Source organism: Pimephales promelas, chromosome 5 (assembly GCF_988280905.1).
Source record: "Pimephales promelas chromosome 5, fPimPro1.hap1.1, whole genome shotgun sequence".
Taxonomy (NCBI): domain Eukaryota; kingdom Metazoa; phylum Chordata; class Actinopteri; order Cypriniformes; family Leuciscidae; genus Pimephales; species Pimephales promelas.
The window spans coordinates 43890977-43913898 of record NC_142773.1 but is presented as its reverse complement, the minus strand read 5'-3'; the positions used below and the strand labels follow the sequence as shown (position 1 = coordinate 43913898).

Sequence of the window (22922 nt, the reverse complement as noted above, 5' to 3'; positions counted from 1 at the left end):
ACGTCATTTCCATGCAATAAATAACAATGATTTGTTAATTTATCATAACACTGTTTGTTTAGATCACCGCAATTTGAACATGCAATTGATACTTTTATGATGAATTTTCATATTAAACGCACATCTGTTTGAGATTGAAAGGTTGCGTAGTGCATCATCATGAAGTGTTTCCAGGACAGTTTTAATGTGACTCTCATATAATAAGCACAAGTTAACATCCGTGACCGTATTGTGATGCGTTTGTGTCCGTCAGCGTCTGGCCAACACTAAAGCACACACCTCCAGGTTCGTCAGTGCTAATCTGCCCTGCAACAAGTTCAAGAACCGGCTGGTGAACATCATGCCGTACGAAACCACACGCGTGTGTCTGCAGCCAATCAGAGGCCTGGAAGGGTCCGACTACATCAACGCCAGCTTCATCGACGGATACAGGTAGAGTTCCCCGACTCGTTCGGACGAGAGCAGAACCTGAGCTGATCTGATCTGTGTGTGTGTGTGTGTGTGTGTGTGTGTTCAGGCAGCAGAAGGCGTACATCGCCACGCAGGGGCCGCTGGCGGAGACGACGGAGGACTTCTGGAGGACCCTGTGGGAACACAACTCCACCATCGTGGTCATGCTGACCAAACTGCGTGAGATGGGCCGGGTGAGAGCTCCTTCTGCTTGTACTTTAGTCCTGTGTCAGATTCAGGTTTATTATATTTAGTCAGCGTTGCGGAGAGTTACTTTTAATGCATTACAAAAAATAACAAAAAAAAGTAACTAATTGCGTTACTTGGGTACTTTTTATGAAAAGTAATGCGTTACAATATTTACGTTTCATCATCAGAATGATTGCACTTTCACCTGTAAGCACCAATCAACAGAGTGTTGGCTGATTTATAATATTATCATATAAGTGAACTCACTCTCTAAATTATGAAAACGGGTAAATCTCAAAAGCTTCTTTTTAAAGCTAAAACAGTGATGATTCCAATAATTCTATTGATTTTTCTATTTAAACAACAGCAAAAAAGCAACAACAATCACAAACAATCCAGAAGATGTTTGGATTTATTACTCTGCAACAAACTCTGTTCCTCAAAATGAGACATTTACACAATGACTGAAGATATCAAGACAAACATGTATTAAAATGTAAAGTGAGTTTGTGTTTGAAACAGGAACAAATTTCTGCCGATGGAGTCAGAAATATAAACTTCATTCAAAGAGAAAACTTCATTGGCAGATGTTTGTTCTGGTTTTAAGCTCAAACTCACTTGACACATTTTTTTTATACATGTTTCGCAAGCATGAAACCTCGTAGTAGCTTTTAAAAACAATCTATATTATTTTTCTGCTCTTATTTTGTTGAATAAATTATTGAGAGATTTTGTAAAAATGTTAAATGTTTTAAAGTATATTTTAGTCTCGTATTTCCTCATCGCGATGTTGCATGTTGATCATGGACAAATAACAGCTGGTCGAGGAAGATTTTTCAGCCTAGTTTTCATGAGGAAACGAGCATCTCCTGTACCGTGTGTGTGTGTGTGTGTGTGTGTGTGTGTGTCGACAGGAGAAGTGTCATCAGTACTGGCCGGCGGAGCGTTCGGCTCGCTATCAGTACTTCGTGGTGGATCCCATGGCAGAATACAACATGCCACAGTACATCCTGAGAGAGTTCAAAGTCACCGACGCCAGGGTGAGTACAGGCCGCCGTTCACCGCGTACGTGCAGAGCCTGGATTGAACTGCCTAGCAACTGCCTAGCAACACCCTAGCAACCACCAATATCACCCTATTAGCTGTTTTGCAACCACATAGCAATACCATAGCAAACACCTGAGCTCCTACATAGCAGCACCCTAGTAAGAAGAAGAAGAAGAAGAAGAAGAAGAAGAAGAAGAAGTTTTATTTATATAGCGCCTTTCCAAAGCTCAAGGTCGCTTTACATGGTACATGAACAATACATTTTAAACACTGACACACAGCTAACAGTCACAGAGGATACAAAATAGTCACATTTAAACGAAGTACATGTTGAATAGATATGTTTTTAGCTGTGTCTTGAAAGCAGTCATTGATGAAATATTTCGAAGTGAAAGGGGCAGTGAATTCCATAATGTTGGCACATTTACACTAAATGACCTTCCACCTACTGTAGATAATCGATAGCGGGGGATGGAGTAACAACCAAAACACCCTAGCAACCACCCAAAACACTCTAGCAATGGCCTAGAAGCACATGAGATGCATGGATCCTCATGAAGAGAGACTGAAGGTCACGTGTGTGTTTATATTCAGGACGATGACATCATGTCTTTTTTTCCCATAGGACGGACAGTCCAGAACCGTTAGACAGTTCCAGTTCACCGATTGGCCAGAACAAGGTGTTCCAAAGTCAGGGGAGGGTTTCATTGATTTCATTGGACAGGTGCATAAAACCAAGGAGCAGTTTGGTCAGGATGGACCAATCACAGTCCACTGCAGGTGATGATGATACTCACACACACACACACTCAGTGTTTGTAGACGAACATGAGACATCTCTCTCTCTCCCTCAGTGCGGGCGTCGGGCGCACAGGTGTGTTCATCACTCTCAGTATCGTGCTGGAGCGCATGCGTTACGAGGGCGCCGTCGACATCTTCCAGACCGTCAAAATGCTGCGCACGCAACGGCCGGCGATGGTGCAGACTGAGGTACGGTAAACACACACACACACACGTTTACCATACAGCTGTGAGTGTGTGTAAGATCTCGGGTCAGTCCCGTTTCTGTAGAACATGCTCCGCCCGCTCGGACCCAAACTACCTTACTGGATCCGAAACATCAAACGATAAAATGTGCTTACAGAGACATACACGGCAACGCCCTAGCAACCACCCAGAACACCCGATCAACTACCCAGCAAACATCTAAATACCTGAGAAACTGCCTAACAATGTCATAACTGTCCTAGCAACACCCTAGCAACCACCCTTGCAATCACCCATAAACATCCTAGAAAGTGCCTAGCAACACCCTTACAACCATTCAGAAGATGAACATGGTAACCATCGACAACACCCTAGCAACCTCCCAGAACTCCCTAGCAACCATCCAGAATACCCTAGAAACTACCTAGCAACCTCATAACAATGTCCTTGCAACCACCCATTCCTAGCAACTGCCTAGCAACACCTTTGCAACCATCCAGAACATCACCATAGTAACGATCTGGCAACCATAGACAACACCCTAGCAACCACTCAGAACACCCGAGCAACACCCTTGCAACCACCCAGGACATCACCATAGTAACTGTCTAGCAACCACATAGCAATGCCAAAATACACAGAACACCCTAGCAACTGCCTGAGAGCACGCTAGCAACACCGACAACATACTAGCTACTATCAATCACTCAGAACACCACTGTAACTACACAAAACACCCTAGCAACACTCACCACATCCTAACAACACCCTAGCACCTGCCTAGGAACCACATAGCAACGCCCTAGCAACCACCCAGAGTGCAGAGTTTTGCCACTGACTTTTATTGTTATGTTTCTGCTCTATCAGAGACTATAATGCACTAGTGATCAAGGTGACTTTAGTCCTGTTGATGACCTCGTCTCCTGCAGTCATGTGATCAGATCTGTGTGTGTGTGTGTTCGCAGGACGAGTATCAGTTCTGCTATCAGGCCGGCCTCGAGTACCTTGGAAGTTTCGATCACTATGCAACATAAGAGAAGAAGAACACCTTCCCCACACCAGAGACGCAAACTATTACCTCAGTGTTCACTTATCGATATTAATGTTGTGGTCGGCTTTCTAGAAATATTAAACCGTGGATGAAGAGGAAAATTTTACATATTACATGTACAAAAAAAATCTATTTAAAGCAAAACAACAAGAAACTATGAAATCAAAGCCTGGATTATTGCTGCACCCTTCAGTGGGAGTTTCCTCGAACTGTCTTTGCCAACGTCAGACGTGAGTTCGTTCGTTCGTTCGTTCGTGTGATTGACGGGATCGTCGCCACCGGGACGATTAAGCGGGAGTTTGATTAAACGAGATCTCGCACCGTCTGTGCCTAACGGAGCGAGGCGGACACACACACACTCCTGTGAATACTGTGTTTGTGTCTCTACAAGACTTTCTGCTGCTTACGCGTGTTTGAGAGGCGAGCGAGTTTCTCGTGTCTGTATCATGTTTTTTTGCTCTTTCCGCTGTCGCGTTCATCCCAGAACGTATCACACACACACACACACACACACACACACGTTCCCCAGTGTTTCCAGCAGTCAAACGCTAGAAGCATCCGATCAAATCCAGGACACACTCGCCAAACTCTTCCCGTCATGTTTAGTTTAGCGAAGGCGCGGTGTTTAGGAGTAGCGCGGGAAACCAGCCGGTTCGAGACGTCAAGTGAGCCTTATTATCGTTGTTGTCAAATATTTAATCGACCTGATTTTTTTATTTCATTTTGTTGTTGATATGCTTGAATTTCTAAGGATCTATTTATTTACATGATTTTTCTGGCACTATGATTTGTGAGCTGTGGTGTAGTTGGCTAATGTGACTGTACATGCCTCAGATGTTAACCCTCTCAGATATTTTATATATTTCCTGAGCACTGATCGTTCTAGAGAAGCCGACGGTCCTCAGCCAATCGCTGGAGCTCTGGGACGTCACATGGTTCTCATCGGCATTATCGGTCGGACGAGGCGAGATCAAGCACACGCGGGGTTAAAGAGCACCAGGAACTGCACTAAACCAGCAGGGTCGGACCACGTGACACCATTGTGAGATTGAAGGCGTGGTCACGTTTCGCTCCGAATACATGCCAAGATTTCACTAACAATTTACAATTAGACTCATCGTGGAAATCTGCTGAAAAAATCTTCTATTTTTGTCCTGTTGTCCAGTTTAACAAATATTGTTACATCAAGATTTAAGAAAATGACTGAAGATGTTTAAAATGAAAAGTCAAAAATGCAATGAAGTGAGTTTGTGTTTAAAACTACAACAAAAATCCAATGGAGGCAGAAAAATAAGAAAACAATCCATTGGCAGATATTTGTTCTCCTTTTTAACTCAAACTCACTTCATTTTGATTTAATCTTCAGTCATTGTTCTTCTTCTCCAGTAAATGTCTCTTGATTTAATAATGTTTAGATGTGTGTGTGCTGGAAAACGAGACAGAAACACTGAGGAGGAACTTCATTTCAACGTATAATTTCCTAAGAAAAGTTCATTAATGTGACCTCAGAAGTGCTGAACTGGTTCTCCATCGTGTCAGCTCGTTATAGACTGACGCTCGTGTGAATCGGTCAAAGTGAACGTGGTCATCAATGTGAATCTAATATCAAATATTGGCAGACATGAGCGTATCAGTGATGGTGTCCGTTTCAGCAGTTAAAGCACATTCACCACTGATGTTTCCAATCAAATATTCTCTCGAATTAAAGACAAAAGCACAGGAATAATCCCACAATCCTCTGGCAAAGCAACGCTTGATCGGACGAGGGAATGAGGGCCGAGAGCTGACGACTACGTAGTGCTTCACTTTTCTCTGCTTACTGATTCAGATCATATGTGTAGATAATATGTCGACTTTGTATTAAAACAGAATGACTGGATATACTGACTTGAAGAAGTGTGTGTGTCGTCTCTTATTTCAATCGTCTGCAGTGTTCACTGGATAGGTCACAGTTCATCACACACACACACACACACACACTGATCTGACATGCTGATCTTCTGTAGCCGATCCGGTTCAGACGGTCACTGAAATCTCTGGATCTTCAAGGATTCCTGTTCGCAAGATAAAAACAGCCCGTGTGAAAGTTCATGTTGTTGATCTTGATGTGCCATGAAAACATCATTCCACTAATATGAGTCTTATTAATCATAATTATGCAGAAATATACTATATAGGACTCTTGACTCTATTTTAAAGAATGCTTGTAAGAAGAAATGTCTTGCATGAATGCATATGTTCTTGTTTAACAAGTTATTCAGGGTTCTCAAGTTTGAGCAAAAGCTTGGAGTGAGATCACACGCGGTTAGGGGAGGAGCCATAATGAAGCCCCGCCCCACCCATCACCGCCCCCAATTTTACCCATTGTTCATAATTAACCAGAACAAATTAAAATTATAACAATTAGTAAATCTGATAAATGACAGAGCAATTCATCACATCAAATACTCTTTAATGCAGTATTACAAATATAGGCTAGCTAACCAAAAATATAACAAATTGCTCCAAACAGTTTCAAACAAATCTTTAAAAATTGCATTTTGATTTTTGAATGCGTCTTCTATCTAGACGAATGATTTATTGTGTGGTGGGACATTGAGAACAAATGGACAGATTAGAGTGCACCACCTCTTCCACTGTCTCCTCCTCTAATCTGGCAACCTTTTTAGGGGGCTTACCCTTTGGTGCCCAAAATGACAAAATATCTTTCTGCTTTTTTCCTGACATCTTTGAAAAATACAAATGCAACATTATGACAATGATTAAATATTACCCAGAGCAATCTGCTGTAATACATCCTTAATGTAACTAGAAAGACTATTAATATTACAGTATAATATAATTTAAAATAAAATCAGTAAATCTTCATTCCTTTCCATACCCACTAACATTTCTCTTAGTTTCAGATAACATAAGATAGCCAAACTGAGCCTGGTTGCAAAGTAGTTGTAGAGTTTTTGACAGCATCAATAATAATGTACGATGTCCTACATATTAAATGTTCTAGCCCAAAAATGTTAGACGAGCTTCTTCCAACTTACCTTCTTCTCCATCACGACACATGTGTTCGCGCGATATTTTTGGTTACCTAGTAACGAACGTAAGGTGGCCGAGGATGTTCCGTCCATTTCCGTGTGTTCGCGCTACTGAATGACATGTCATGTATAGATCAGTGGTGCCTAGTAACGAACGCAATCTGGCGGAGATACGCGCTGGCGGCAGGAAACTTCACTTTGTTTGCCTGCGCCTCGTATACAACGTTAGAAAGCTTTCAGCCAGGACAACTTGGTTGGCATTGCATTTTCAGCGTGAGAAATACACAGTGTGGCGTGTGAGCGTGTGAACCGGTCGAAATGAGTGTGTCTCACGGCCAATGCGTGAGACTTGAGAACCCTGAAGTTATGCTTTTCTAGTTATAAAGTAGGTGTATTTTAAAGTGAGCTGTTAAAGTCCTAAACTGTCCGTTTGAAGTGTGTGTGTGTGTGTGTGTGTGAAGCTCCTGACCGAATGTTCAACACAAAACCCATTCTCAGATATAATAACCGGCTTCCCATGTTTCCGAAACTTACTGTCTTCCTTTAAAGTTTTCTGACTCCACTGGCAGATGTTTGTTCTTGTTTTAACCAAAAACTTAATTTTTACACATTTTTTTTTTTACTTAATATCTTTCAGTTTTGCTTCTTCTCCAGTAAATGTCTTTTGATTTAAGAATGTTCTGGAAAACACTGAGGAAGAACATCATGTATTACAGTTCAAACCTGTTATTATGATCATATTGTGTTCAGTGTGACTCAGCCAACCGTCTGACTAACCAGTTGAACTCATAATGTGTGTGTTGAACACAATCAGAACTGAAAATCATCACGAGGAACACATTATCACACACTGGTTTGGCATTCACAGCATTCATGACCAGTGATGATGATGATGATGATGATGGTGTTCGAGTTTCTGCAGGTTTGTAAGTGTGTGTGTGTGACTCTACCCAGATAGCATGTACCCAGGCCTCAGATCAGGCACGGAAAAGGCCACACACATCAGGCTGGTTTTAGTGGGAGCTGTGGTTTGCTGTGTGTGTGCCGGATCGGATGTGGCCTTTTATATTCATTATTTAAGGCTCCTAATCTTGCTCCAGCGCAGTTGATGCATGTATTATTCCCATCTTACTCCCGACGCACAGCAGACTCTTCCCTCCACAGACACACATCGGGAATCGGGAATCAGGGAATGAAGAACTTGCGCTCCCAAATCCACCATTATAGACCATTTCACAAGATGTAAACAACACTGGTCCAGAAGCACTTCCTGTTTCAGTTTGTAACTGTTTTCTTCATTTCACATGTAAAGAAAACATCTTAAAGATGTTTGTTTAACTTTTTGATTCAGTTTTATATGTTCTGTTGGTTGTATTTTATCCCAGCTCTTATGTAGTGTTAAAAAACTGAAACAGGAAGTGCTTCTGGACCAGTGTTGTTTATGGAACAAGCGCGCGTCGGGCAAATATGGTCACACTTCCTGGTTCTGGTAAGAACTCTAGCGGCTGCGTTTTGGACCACACACACACACAGGTTTTTTCAGTAGTACTGGGAAATTACTTGTCATCCAAATTGTTATATGATCTATGCAGTCCGGTAATTTTGTGAGTTGGTGCATATCATCAGGGTGCGACGAAATATCATCAGCATAACCGTGAAAACTAATGCCATGCTTCCTAATGATATCTCCCAAGGGTAGCATACAGTGTGTGTGTGTGTGTGTGTGTGTGTGTACGTAGCATGTACAGAGTGAATAGCAGCGGTCCTAGTACTGAGCCTTGTGGTAAAAAAAGAATGAAAATATGAAATGAATGAACTGATAAGTGTGTTTGTCAAGTATTCCTGTAGAGTCTCATGTCGTTCGTGAATTCCTGAGAGATCGTTGTTTCATCATTGTCTCTCGTGTGTGTGATAGCATCTGCTTCTTCCAGACTTGATGAGTTTGTGTTTGTGTGACGCCTGATCCGTGCAGCTGTGCCCCGGTCATGTGCTTTAGATAGAAGAACACACTGATCCAGTGGGTGGGGCCTCAGTGGGCTGGCGGGCGGGGCCTGGGGGGCTTGTGGGCGGGGCAGACCAACCCACATCTGAAACAGTGCCGTGAAGTTTCTGGTTAACATCACTTTCAATGATCAAGAAACACAAAAAACAAAGTTTTAATCAAAAACTAAAAATTCTGTATTATGCAGCCAGACAGGTAATTTGGTGATGGCGATGTCATTTGTAAAGACCACATCTGTATTCAAATACTCATATATCTATATACTATGCACATAATATGTATGTGCACACCATCACCGTTTTCACATATTCAGTGGTCACGTTTTTCAAAATATTTCAACACTTGCACTTGGATCCTGTTTCAGAGTGTGTGTCCTCGAGCTCAAACACTGTCGTGTGAATGAACACATTAAAGTTTCTGTGTTCAGTAGAGCGGTGTCGTGTTAGCGGCCGCTAAGTTAATCACTAATGATCGTTACACTCTCTGTGACTGTAATCTCCTGTTATCACTGTAGAGATGCGGTGAAACTCTAGTGTTGAAATGCTGAATAAATGAAGGTGATTTGACGGTTGGTGGGGTGTGGCTGAGTCTTGAAGTGGGAGTGGCTCTTTGTCCTGTGGGTGTGGCTCTGTCAGGTGGGTGTGGCTCTGTGTCCGGTGGGCGTGGTCACCGTTTCTACTGTCTGCAGTGAGATCCGACTGATGGATATAGTGCACAGCTCAGAGGAAACACGTCTGGATCTCACGCATGATGGGAAGCAAAAAAGCAAACAGGAAATTTTCTCTGGACAGCTCAGGGTGAGTGTGTGTGTGTGTCTGGATGAGTTAATCATGAGTGTGTGTGTGTCTGGATGAGTTAATCATGAGTGTGTGTGTGTCTGGATGAGTTAATCATGAGTGTGTGTGTGTCTGCATGAGTTAAAAGGGACCCTTGAAGAGGGTAAATCTTCTAATTTTCTGGATTGTTCCTCTACAGCATAATAACACTAAAACTTTTACTTGGTTATATAAATGTTAAAGAAACATTCCAGTTGATTAGATTTTAATTTTGCAAACATTATACATATATATATATATATATATATATATATATATATATATATATATATATATATATATGTATATATATATATGTATGTACAGTATATGCTGTCTATATATATTCTGCTGCTATATATGAATAAATATACTGTATTTACTATTCAAAAGTTTGGGGACAGTAATTTTCTTTCAAAGAAATTAATATTTTCATTTTGCAAGGCTGCATTAAATTGTTCAAAACTCACAGTAAAGACATTTATTATGTTACAGAATATTTATGCAGAAAAATGATGAAAATTCAGTTAGGAACACAGGAATAAAAAAATACATTTTACAATATATTCACATACAAAACAGTTTGGTAACGCTTCAGATGTGCAGCCGCAGTGTACAGTGTAAGTAAAGCAAATTAACAGCGTACCCTTTTGTGAGAATAGTGTATACAGTTTATAAGGGAACAATAAGCAAAATTTAGGGGCAAAATTCTGCTGCTGTTGATTATAGATGCTGCTGATTATAGATTCTGCTGCCGCTGATTATAGATCCTGCTGCCGTTGATTATAGATTCTGCTGCCGCTGATTATAGATTCTGCTGCTGTTGATTATAGATTCTGCTGCTGTTGATTATATATTCTTCTGATTATAGATTCTGCTGCTATTAATTATAGATTCTGCTGCTGCTGATTATAGATTCTTCTGATTATAGATTCTGCTGCTATTGATTATAGATTCTGCTGCTGCTGATTATAGATTCTGCTGCTGTTGATTATAGATTCTGCTGCTGTTGATTATAGATTCTGCTGCTGTTGATTATAGATTCTGCTGCTGCTGATTATAGATTATGCAGCTGCTGATTATAGATTCTGCTGCTGCTGTTTATAGATTCTGCTGCTGTTGATTATAGATTCTGCTGCTGTTGATTATATATTCTTCTGATTATAGATTCTGCTGCTATTGATTATAGATTCTGCTGCTGCTGATTATAGATTCTGCTGCTGTTGATTATAGATTCTGCTGCTGTTGATTATAGATTCTGCTGCTGTTGATTATAGATTCTGCTGCTGCTGATTATAGATTCTGCTGCGGCTGATTATAGATTCTGCTGCTGTTGATTATAGATTCTGCTGCTGTTGATTATAGATTCTGCTGCTGCTGATTATAGATTATGCAGCTGCTGATTATAGATTCTGCTTCTGCTGTTTATAGATTCTGCTGCTGTTGATTATAGATTCTGCTGCTGTTGATTATAGATTCTGCTGCTGCTGATTATATATTCTTCTGATTATAGAATCTGCTGCTGCTGATTATAGATTCTGCTGCTGCTGATTATATATTCTTCTGATTATAGATTCTGCTGCTGCTGATTATAGATTCTGCTACTGTTGATTATAGATTCTGCTGCTGCTGATTATAGATTCTGCTGCTGTTGATTATATATTCTTCTGATTATAGATTCTGCTGCTGCTGTGCTGATTATAGATTCTGCTGCTGCTGATTTTAGATTCTGCTGCTGCTGATTATATATTCTGTTGATTATAGAGTTTGCTGCTGCTGATTATATATTCTGCTGATTATAGATTCTTCTGCCGCTGATTATAGATTCTGCTGCTGCTGATTTTAGATTCTTCTACCGCTGATTATAGATTCTGCTGCTGCTGATTATATATTCTGCTGCTGTTGATTATAGATGCTGCTGCTGCTGATTTTAGATTCTGCTGCTGCTGATTATAGATTCTGCTGCTGCTGTTTATATATTCTGCTGATTATAGATTCTTCTGCCGCTGATTATAGATTCCGCTGCTGCTGATTATATGTTCTGCTGATTATAGATTCTGCTGTTGATTATAGATTCTGCTGCTGATGATTATAGATTCTGCTGCTGCTGTTTATAGATTCTGCTGCTGCTGATTATAAATTTTGCTGTTGATTATAGATTCTGCTGCTGCTGATTATAGATTCTGCTGCTGCTGATTATAGATTCTGCTGTTGATTATAGATTCTGCTGCGGCTGATTATAGATTCTGCTGTTGATTATAGATTATGCTGCTGCTGATTATAGATTCTGCTGCTGCTGATTATAGATTCTGCTGTTGATTATAGATTATGCTGCTGCTGATTATAGATTCTGCTGTTGATTATAGATTATGCTGCTGCTGATTATAGATTCTGCTGCTGCTGATTATAGATTCTGCTGTTGATTATAGATTCTGCTGCGGCTGATTATAGATTCTGCTGTTGATTATAGATTATGCTGCTGCTGATTATAGATTCTGCTGCTGCTGATTATAGATTCTGCTGCTGCTGATTATAGATTCTGCTGCTGCTGATTATAGATTCTGCTGCTGATTATAGATTATGCTGCTGCTGATTATAGATTCTGCTGCTGCTGATTATAGGTTCTGCTGCTGTTGAATAATAATAATCATTCATTACATTTATATAGCGCTTTGAGTATTGATTATTGCTGGTTCTGCTGATAAAGAGCGAAACTCGCTACTGCCAATAAATACACGACACGCTGCTGTGAGCAAACAAGACATGCTGCTACTGTACAAGCATATATGAATAGGAGATCTATACAGGTGGAGCTGGGGAAGGTGGAGGGTTTCTGAAAGTATTTGAAAGTTGAGCAGCGAGCTCATTGGCTACTGATACAGTGGGAACCAATCAGCTGAGAGTGACGTGACTGCAAGCAGACTGGGTTAAACACCTATCCGCCTGTGCCATCTAGAGTTTCATGACAGATCTTTGCATAATATTATGTCCTGTTTTTAACTGTGTTTATCAAATAAATAAGAGACTAGAGACTTTCGCAAACATAAAAATGTTAATTATTCCATGTTAATTAATTATGGCATGTGTTTAAATACGTGTATAGGCTATTACAGTCACTTCACACAGACAGAAGAACGAGTGCTTATACAAACTCAACCAGTCGGTGTGCATTTCTATCACAGTGAAATCATTACCGCAGTAAAAGACGAGGCCTCTGGCTACAGTTCACCTTCGCACGCCACATTAACCCGATGGATGATGATGTCAAGTGTTTCAGGAATTCACGCGCGTGATGTTCTGGGTCAAAGCTGCTGATTTGAGGAGCAACACCATTGTGTTTTCCATGAACAGTGTTCATTATTATTATTAAGAGGCTCAAATCCCAGAAGAAGTGTATGATATAATATTGAGGTTGATGTTCAGCATGTTCTGCGTGTAAAGCTTCTTCACTGATCATTTGCTGGAGAGTTTTAGTAGTGACAATTAAACGAACATTCAGATTTAAACTAATTATATTCATACCTATTTCTTATCTGTGTTCCACATTTCCCTAAAATGATTATGTAAACACTTTAATAGTCCGATCATTTATTAAAAGATGGCGGTAAAGGTGTTTTAAACACAGTTGTCTCCGGTGGCTGGTGTTGTTCGCATGAGTGAGCGCAGACGTGTTAATCTGGTTTCCATAGAGGCGCATTAGACTGGATCAGAGCAGAAACCAGTTCCCCCAGTGTCAGTGTGTTGAGCGCAGGCGTCACGTATGACAGGAGAGGCTCCGGTCGAGCTGAAGATGTTGTCAGTGTCTCTGGAGACGCTCATCTGAGATAACGTGTGGCCTTTCATTTCCTTCTACTAATAAGAGAATTGCTTGATCCACTCTTTCATCTCTGATGGTAAATATGAATTATGATTAACTTTGGCTTCTGACACACAGCTTTGATTTATAAACTCAGATGGACACATTACGAACTTCTGAATTTATTTAAAGCTTCTGAATTCAGTGACAAAAGACATGCATCATCTGAAATGATTCATATTAATCTGAAAGGGTTTCTGTTGATTGTTTGATTCACATGCTGAAAGTGAACTTCGTCTTTAAACTAATGTGAGAGTGTTTTCAGCATCTCACTTTCACTTTAATTGTGTGACAGGCATAAACTCTTCCTCTAGAGACATCAATCAGCAGTTCTCCTGTCAGGTCGTGGATGATTGCATCACACTGAGTCATGTTTAGACAGGTGTGTGTGTGTGTGTGTGTGTGTGTGTTAGATATCAGCTGGAGATCAGCGAAGTCTCAGTTAAGCCCAAGCCCAGCATGTTGTTGAGAAGATCTTCAGAGATCAGAAGTTTGCAGAGTCCAGACGAAACGCATCCGGAGATCCTGGAGCACAACAGCAGCGCCACACGCAGGTGCACACACACACACACACACACACACACACACACACACACACACACACACACACGCTCACTGACCCAGTCAGTAAACAGACCTGGTCATGGACTGTAAAAAAATATTTTCAAGATTTGTTATCACAACATATTTTCTTTTGTCAAATCAACTTTATAATAATTTATTTAGTTGAGATAACTTATTATTTTGAGTTTCGGATGGTTAAATTAATCTCCTTCATTGTATTAACTCACTTTTTCCAGTTTAATCAACTTAAAATAACCCAGGTTACTTACTTTTTTAAGTTAAACCAACAATATTTTTTTACAGTGTAGTAATCACAACATTTTTTCTTTTGTCAAATCAACTTAAAAGATTTATTTAGTTCAGATAACATATAATTTTGAGTTTCTGATGGTTAAATTAATGTCCTTTATTGTATTAATTCACTTTTTCCAGTTCAATCAACTTAAAATGTTAAGTCAACCAGGTTACTTACTTTTTTAAGTTAAATCATCAATATTTTTTTACAGTTTGGGTTTCATGATCTTTATTACGGTGATGATGATGATGATGATGATGATGATGATCTCCTCTCTGTCAGATCCACGATCATCGAGGAGGAGAGCTGGACCAGATCCGGTGTTCAAAACGTGAGTTTACTCTTCATCACTCCATCTCTTCTCGAGTCCATGAACACGTGCACACACACACACACACACACACACTAGTCTTGTGCTCTTTTGCTCAGAGTTTCAAGAACCACAGCAGAACCTTCCGCAAGCTGTTCCCTGAGGTGCCGGAGGATCTGGATCAGGGTGAGTTCAGGAACGGTCTCGGTCTGTCAGTGAAGGGTTAGCGGTGCCGTGGGTCAGCTGATCCGCGTCTGTGTTTCAGTGTTCACCTGTGCGCTGCATAAGGAGCTGCTGTACCACGGGAAGATGTACGTGTCGCGTCAGCACATCTGCTTCCACTCGTCTGTGCTGCTCAAGGACACCAAGGTGAGCCGATCTGCGTCTGGACAACACACACATGCGGATCTGCAGCACCAAGTGTCTCTATCCTACTGTTTATATGCAAAAATGATGTTTTTTGTGCATATGATAGCCTACACTGTAAATTAAATTAAATCACTGGTGTGGAGTGTGTGCATATGACACACCAATTTTTTAAGTCTTTTAAAAGCATTTTTCTTGGTAATGCGAATGTTAAAGGGTCTGTATGTGTAATTCATGAACTCATGTTATAGCGACACCGGTGGTCGTTTGGTGAACTGCAGGGACACTCGATTCAGTGCGCTGATATACTCACAGAGAAGGGCTCGTTCGTTCTTCACTCAGAGCTGGAAACACCTTTGCGGTGTAATACGGTTAACCCCGTCCAGGCTTCTGAGAGACGCTTAGATGAATATATGTGCCGCTCTTTCCTCTCAATAACTAAACACACACAGCGAGAATGAGAACGCAGCCGTTCAGAAAGCATCCGATCATGATCGATTGCTTATAAAGTATATTTGAGACTATATACTATATAGATCTGACTATAGTTTGAATTAATCTCTTTTCTTGACATTACAGTGCAGAACAGCTTTCATTATCATTCATTTGAGGACGAGATTTTGATCTTGAATCCTTTCGATTTTCCCGCCGAAAACATCCCGAGTCCTTCACATAAACACCAGCAGGCTTTCCTTCATAGACGGGAACGTCTCGTTTGTCAAGTTTCACTAGAAGCTCGTCACACATCGACAATACAAAAGCGACTAACACATGATAATTCTTGCATATGGCCCCTTTAACGTATTTGTGCCCACATTTTTCATGCAAAGTCGTGTTAGTAGTGTCCTGTGTGAACTTGTGCTGTATTTATTTTCCACAGGTTTCTGTTTTTTTTCTTGAAAATCATATTTGAACGTGCGGACACTGACAACTGTCATTAAGTGTCATTCACTCAATTAGGACATTTTTAATGCAAATATGACATTGTTTGAGATGTCTTCCTTATGACAACTTGACATAAACCAATACATGTCATAAATATCATAAACATAACAGCAGATTAATGATCAAACTTTAGACACCCCTGTAGCTTTAACATTACATTAAACTGTCAGGTGGGTTAGACATTGGCTGTCATGAGGCAATTATAACATTAATGACAAATTCAATGTGTACCACATCCAAAGATATTCAGGACATAGTTATAAATAACGCCTCATGAGTGTGTGTGTGTGTGTGTGTCCCTGTAGGTGATGATCCACATCTCCAGCGTTCTGACGATAAAGAAGAAACACACCGCTAAGATCGTTCCCAATGCGGTCGCTGTCATCACTGATGACGGACACAAGGTACACACACACACACACACACACACACACACATCAGGTGTCTTTCATTCACACACAGTGTTTCAGAGCCTCTTCACAGAGATTAGTAGGACAATAATGCAGTTTGTTTCCTGAAGAGAATAGTGTCTTATACACTGTAAAAAAAGATTTTTTGGTTAAGTAAATACTAGTGAAAAAACCCAATGTAATTTACTTGAAAAAGTTAGTTCAGGCAAGAATTTAAAAAACTAAGTAAATTCCATATCAGTACTTATTTTAAGCGAGTATAAATGAAAGTGTAATATCAACTCAATAAAATTAAGTAAAAAATTACTCAACTTTTCTGATACTGGGGTTCCCATCATGCACTGGACCTTGAATAATTAATGAGGTTAATTTTTCACTGGTTTCCAGCTGTATTTACACTGTTTTATCATTGATTTTTGTTTTCAGGATTAGTAAATTGCCATTCTGTGACATTTCGAGTAAATTTTTTGCTTAAAACGACACATTCAAACACAAAAACGATCCATCAAATGTTACCACCATTGTGTATTGTCTACCAAGTATTGAGGTGTTTGCATTCACATAAGGCTTAAAGTCCGACATGATGTATATATAAATTACTTAGATGATCTAAGTAAAGAACATACTATAAATGACTAATAAAATTCAAGATAATTGTTTTAGTGAAGTGTAATACAAAGGCAAAGGAAATCGGTATTAATCAACCTTTTACAAGCCGAGTTAAAATTACTTATTTTTTGTAAAGTTTACTTAATTCCACATTCCAAGTAAATTTAACTTAAAGATTTCTAATTAAAGCTACTGATAAATATGTTTAGGTTTTGGCAAATCTTTGTAAATTTACTAGCATTTTCTGAGTGAGATCGTTTAGCAAGGTTTTTTCAAGTAAATCCTACTCCAAATTTTTTACAGTGTATATATATATATGTCTGGAGTAAACTGTTCAGTTCTCATATAATGCTGTCGATGCAGGAGATCAATAATATTGCTGTATATAAGATTAAATGTCTCCGACTGAGCAGACGAAGGCGACTTTATCCTCGATCGACTCACACACTCGAGTCTCACACACACTGATCTCGCTCTCACACACTCGAGTCTCACACACACTGATCTCGCTCTCACACACTCGAGTATGAACAGAACAGCTCTGATGTGTGTGTGTGTTGCAGTACGTGTTCGGCTCGCTGAGGAACCGGGAGTCGTGTTTCCGGCTGCTGCAGTCGCTCTGCCCGCAGGTTTGAGCTCCTCTGCTGCTCTTCTTCATGGTTGTTAAGGTCGTGTGTTGAGTCTAAAGTGAGTCTGTGTTCGCTCTTAGACGGAGATCCTCGGCAGAAAGTCCTCCGCTGAACACACTCCTGACATGGACTTCGACAGAGTAAGAGTGAACCGATGCTTTAGAATGAATCATCTGAACGACTCCTTTCTGCTCCTGTGTTTACGTGCATGTCTTATTGCCCTGTTTACGCTTTAATAACTCTGGGAGAAAATAACGGCTGCTGTGGTTGCCAGAAATTCACTGTAAAAAATACAGAAGCAACATTTTAGTTTTCATTATCTGATATTGTTAATTTGAAGTACTAATATCTTTTTGTACCAATACCATTGTAACACACTAGCAACTACCAATCACAGTGGAAATGAGAGTCACATGATCAATCACAACTCATCGCAAGAGGATTTTCCACAAAAAAGTTAAATATTAAAGATGTTCCACAGTGTCTCACACACACACACACACACACACACACACTAAACAACATCAGGATAACACACAAGACATTTAAAAATGCAGTAAACGTTAATTTTATTTACATTAAATGTAACATAAAACTTTAATGTACATTAGCCTACTGATTAGAAAAAAAAAACTAAGAAAAACTATGAAGAAAAATTTCAAATAATAAAAATAAAAAATAAATAAATTATACAATGACTCGTTCTTTTTCACTTCCAAAACTGTAATAGGCTATTACTGTAAAATTACATTAAAGGACAACTCCGGCGCAAAATGAACCTTTGGTCTAATTACACATTGTTACCTAGTCAACCGTTATCAGAGATTTGTTTTGATGATTGCCGAATGTAAATAGTTTTATCTCTAAAAACAGTTTAGCCTATAACGCTAGTATATATAGGGCATGGATTAATGACAAATAAAAATCGCGTGTTATTATTACCACTAACAAGGCTCAAAATAGCCCCACAGTAACACGACAGCATAATAAGGGTCCCTACATTCAAACCGAAGCATTGAGAACTTTGTCAGTGTCCATACAGTTTAATAAGAAGATATTTTATACACACAGTCAACTTCGCGAATACAGGAAGAAGCCATCTTGGAAAAATAGTCTCTACCAGTCGATCTACGAACGCCGATCCAAGTGCGCTGGTGAGATGTGAATAAGGTGATAAGGTGAGCGCGAACAGTAGGCTACGTGTACATATTGAAGAGAAGAAAACGGTTTGTGATTGTGTTTCTTCCGGAAACAACGGACCATATGAGATTCTGCAAAGTTCAGCTCACTTGGATCGGCGTTCGTAGATCGACTGGTAGAGACTATTTTTCAAAGATGGCTTCTTCCTGTATTCGCGAAGTTGTCTGTGTGTATAAAATATCTTCTTATTAAACTGTATGGACACTGACAAAGTTCTCAATGCTTCGGTTTGAATGTAGGGACCCTTATTATGCTGTCGTGTTGGTGTGGGGCTATTTTGAGCCTTGTTAGTGGTAATAACAAGCGATTTTTATTTGTCATTACTCTATGCCCTATATACTAGCGTTATACTAGCGTTATAGGCTAAACTGTTTTTATAGATAAAACTATTTACATTCGGCAATCATGAAAACAAATCTCTGATAACGGTTGACTAGGTAGCAATGTGTAATTAGACCAAAGGTTCATTTTTTGCCGGAGTTGTCCTTTAAATGTACGGTTAGATCAGTCACATTTATTCACTGTATACAGTACGGAAACTTTGTTAACCAGTTTTTGTGTCTTCAATGTTTTACCGTTAAAGTCCCGCTCATTTTTACAGTGAAATCTTTTGTTTCATGTAGTTGTCTGTCGTGTCCTCTGATAGATCTCCAGCTATTCGAGTCTAGAGGAGAATCCCGAGAATCAAACGATTCCTCTGAACGAACTGACTCTCACCGACTCTCAAAGTGAGTCTGCCTGAAGTGTGTGTGTGTGTGTGTTTCTGTGGCACGTGTGTGTACGTGTTCATACATCACAGCTGACCTGCTCTACTGCTGTATACACACATATGAGTTAATCAGTTGATTGATCAGAGCGAATCGAGACTCTAAACTGATTCTTGTGTTCACAGCATCAGTCCGAAGCAGCTCGACGACTCCCGACTCAAGCCGAAACACACCAGAGCAACACACCACAGGTGAACCTTCACAAACACACACACACACCTGTCCATCATGCCTGTTTGCTGCCAGTGATCATGTGTTCTCTAACCAGTGCTCTCCTGGGTTTCCATGGTAACAGAGAAGGTCCGATCGTCCAATGAAACGCTCCGACTCAACAAGCTCCTGCTCTTCTATCTGATCCTGTGAGTACAGCCCAGAGCTCATCTGGGGTTCATTTCACCCAGCAAATTGGGTTGTTTATTTAACCCAGCAGCATAGTTCATTTTTCTATAATATAGCTTCGTCTATCTTTCTTTTACTTCATACATGAATTAATGTTTACTGATTAACTAAAAAAAAATGTGTATACTCAATACAATCACTTGCATGATAATTGTTTTATTTTTACATCATTTTATGTAATTTTAATAAATTGTCCATAACAGTTCAGTCAATGTACAATTATGAGAACATTATAAGTATTTATTGTGTCTTTTTTAATAAAATAAAATAAACGAATGCAAGGCATCAGACGTTTTCATCACGTGAAAAGATCGTTTAGGTGAGTGACATCATCGCGCCCCTGTGTGTTGCTTTGCATAACATTAAAAGACCTACAGCACCACAACGAGTTTATAAAATGTACACAAACCTGTATTTTAGAGCTGAGTAACACTAAAACTACCCAAACACTGGGTTGTTACGTCTGACCCAGGAGCTGAGTGTAGTTTTTATGCTCTAAATGATGTAAACATGATTATTTCTGAGAGTTCTCTGAGGGGTTAGTGTATTCGAGGTTTGAGTGTATTGAGGCATATTTCGGTGATGAGAGCTGATGAACATCTGATAACCGGTGTGTGTGTGTGTGTGTGTGTGTGTGTGTGTGTGTGTAGAGCGGTCCTTCTCCTGCTGTCGTCGGGTTACATCGGGCTGAGGATCGTGGCGCTGGAGGAGCAGCTGAGCATTCTGGGATCTCTGCCGGAGTTCACACAGCAGAAAGAGTGAGTTCATAATCCCAGTCCTGTAATCTGATTGGCCGATCGCTCTTCGCTCGGCTCTGTCTCGACACTCTTACAGATGAGCAGTGTTTTCACAATTAAAAGGATCCAGTATAACCTGAAGTGAAGGTTCTTCATGAAACCATCAATCCCAGTAAAGAGCCTTCATCAGTGTAGTGTAGCGAATGTGAACCAGTGCACTCCGGTGAACCCTCTCCTGAAGATGAGAACACACACACACACACACACACCACGCTTACTGCACAACTCAGGAGTGTGTGTGTGTGTGTGTGTGTGTGTGCGGTCAACTTTAACACACATTCAGTCACATGATCCTCATCATCACTGTCTGTACTGTGTGTGTGTGTGTGTGTATAACAACATATCAACAATATATCGTTTTTTTCTTATGTTTATTTATTATTAACTCATTTTTCAATAGAACTGGTGTATAATTCAGTATATTCCTCTTCCACAGGTGAAGATGGAGACACTGATGACGGAGAACACACACACTACAGCAGAAGACACACACACACACTCACTGAGAGATCACTGGTTTGGTCTTAGTAAAGCTTCAGTCAAATTTAACAGTTTAATATTCAGATTATTACAGTTTTTACAGTCACTTTTGTCCTATTTTCAGAAGCTTGATGTCATTTTTCTAAACTCTATCGGAGCCCGTCTAACGGAGAGCCTTGGCACTTCCTATTAGCCCCGTTGTGGATCATCCTGTTTGCAGTTCATTATAATTCCACTGGGGGTGATCGCGGGCGAGTGCAGAATGAATGGGAGTCTATGGGGCTAAACGGCTAAAAGTGTCTCTTTCACCTGCTTGTCGTTAAATCAACATAGATTTTATTGTTGATTCCGCAAGTTCAATATAGATTATAGGCCAAAAGTCGAATGAATGAGCACTTATGTCCTTTTGATTTCTTACAGGTTAGGCCGTTGTTGGCTGGATCACGCTAGCATTCTGCTATTGTGTGACGTGCTCAACTGTAGGCTGTATAATTGAGATTATTTGCTGAGATGTGTTAATGTACCTTGTTGTTTTCTGTTGTTGAAGAATAATAAAAAAAATAAAAATAAAATAAAAAAAAACTACCAATTGCGGATCTATAGCACATGTGTGCAAAAAAAAAAAAAGCTATTGTGTGACGTCATCACATTTTTGAACGGATTTTTAGATCAGATAAGTGAACTTAAAAATGCAGTGCATTATCTTAGCCCTCCCTTTTGAATACAACTTTCAATTTACTTGACAAAAAAATTACATCCTGAGAAAAGTGGATTTCTGCGGGTGAAACCCCATTGACTCCCATTCATTCTGCACTCGACCGCGAGCGCCCCCGCATGGACAGAGACGCGTTACTGCAGCCAGTCCAGAAACCGGAAGTAACCAGCCAGTGCCAATTCTCTTTAATTAACTCTAGCGGTCATCACTGTCACACAGGCGGTCTAATGTTCAAACACTGCAATGTGTGTTCACATCTTTAAAGAGATCTTGCACAATCATTGGTTCAAAATTTTTTTACTGTGAAATACCATTGAAACAACTATAGATCACACACACACACACACATAGTTTCACTAAGTCATTGCTCGTACAATCATTAGATATTGTTGAACACAACAGGGCTTCATTATGGTCTACATGTACAGTACACACACATCTCTATAGAAGAGAGAACACACACATAGAGGAATCATTGAACAAAGTGTGTGATATACTGATGCAAAACACTACAATCACAACACAGGTTTAATATTAGGCTCCATCCATGGATATTGTAGTGTAATTGGTTCATGCTCCATGCTGACAGTGTAAGGACATGAATACACACTCGTGTGAAGTGTGTAATGTGTGTATTGCCTTTTGAAAACACTGTGATGTTCAGTTGTGTGGTATTGAACAGGGGATTTATGAGTTGTGTGTCGTATCCAAGCAGTTGAGAAAAGGGTTCGAGTTGTGAGAGATGTTGATCATCGGTCGTGTGTCTGGAGTTTTGAAAAATCATATCAAGGTTCTGAAGATACTGTAAAACACTGTAATATTCAGATTATTAATGCAGCTCTTCAGAGTTCTGCTTTTCTCGATCACATTATATCATATACACTATTCTGTATGTTTGTAGTGTTTATTGTTAATATTGTTGATTGTAATAATTCTAACAAGAAATAAATGTGAATATTTATTTTGAGACGTGTAAAAGCAATAAAGGATCATTCTACCAAACG

At 39.9% G+C, this 22922-nt stretch overlaps 2 protein-coding genes across 6 annotated transcripts in view; both read left to right on the top strand.

Annotated features, from left to right (window-relative positions):
• ptprsb (protein tyrosine phosphatase receptor type Sb) overlaps positions 1–5603 on the top strand; it is a 95400-nt gene extending 89797 nt beyond the window's left edge. Inside the window, exons 31-36 of the mRNA XM_089131656.1 lie at positions 254–432; positions 518–644; positions 1554–1679; positions 2312–2466; positions 2541–2676; positions 3639–5603. Of these exons, the coding sequence (XP_088987782.1) occupies positions 254–432; positions 518–644; positions 1554–1679; positions 2312–2466; positions 2541–2676; positions 3639–3707 (792 nt within the window). The 3' untranslated portion in view covers positions 3708–5603. The remainder of the gene's footprint in view (positions 1–253; positions 433–517; positions 645–1553; positions 1680–2311; positions 2467–2540; positions 2677–3638) is intronic.
• Positions 5604–8224: 2621 nt separating this feature from the next.
• On the top strand, positions 8225–22920 carry LOC120491140 (GRAM domain-containing protein 2B). Of its 5 annotated transcripts, none has more exons than XM_089131655.1 (13): positions 8225–8248; positions 13846–13986; positions 14574–14622; positions 14721–14787; positions 14867–14970; positions 16218–16316; positions 17495–17560; positions 17641–17700; positions 19407–19488; positions 19653–19718; positions 19796–19886; positions 20577–20684; positions 21160–22920. In XM_089131655.1, exons 2-13 carry the CDS (start codon positions 13892–13894, stop codon positions 21161–21163), a joined length of 891 nt encoding a protein of 296 aa, XP_088987781.1. In that variant the 5' UTR covers positions 8225–8248; positions 13846–13891; the 3' UTR covers positions 21164–22920. The 5 variants fall into 5 exon arrangements, with proteins under 5 accessions (XP_088987781.1, XP_088987780.1, XP_039544704.2 ...); XM_039688770.2 differs by lacking the exon at positions 8225–8248 and adding an exon at positions 9392–9558; XM_039688771.2 differs by lacking the exon at positions 8225–8248 and adding an exon at positions 9394–9558 and having other exon boundaries at positions 19823–19886.
• The last annotated feature ends 2 nt before the right edge of the window (positions 22921–22922 follow it).

Bases quoted from the DNA above. Each gene is read 5' to 3' on its own strand.
- LOC120491140 (XM_039688770.2), top strand. From the start codon at position 9,509: ATGATGGGAAGCAAAAAAGCAAACAGGAAATTTTCTCTGGACAGCTCA. The intron at 14,623-14,720 runs GTGAGTTTACTC...TCTTTTGCTCAG, and splicing joins CCAGATCCGGTGTTCAAAAC to AGTTTCAAGAACCACAGCAG. The intron at 14,788-14,866 runs GTGAGTTCAGGA...TCTGTGTTTCAG, and splicing joins GCCGGAGGATCTGGATCAGG to TGTTCACCTGTGCGCTGCAT.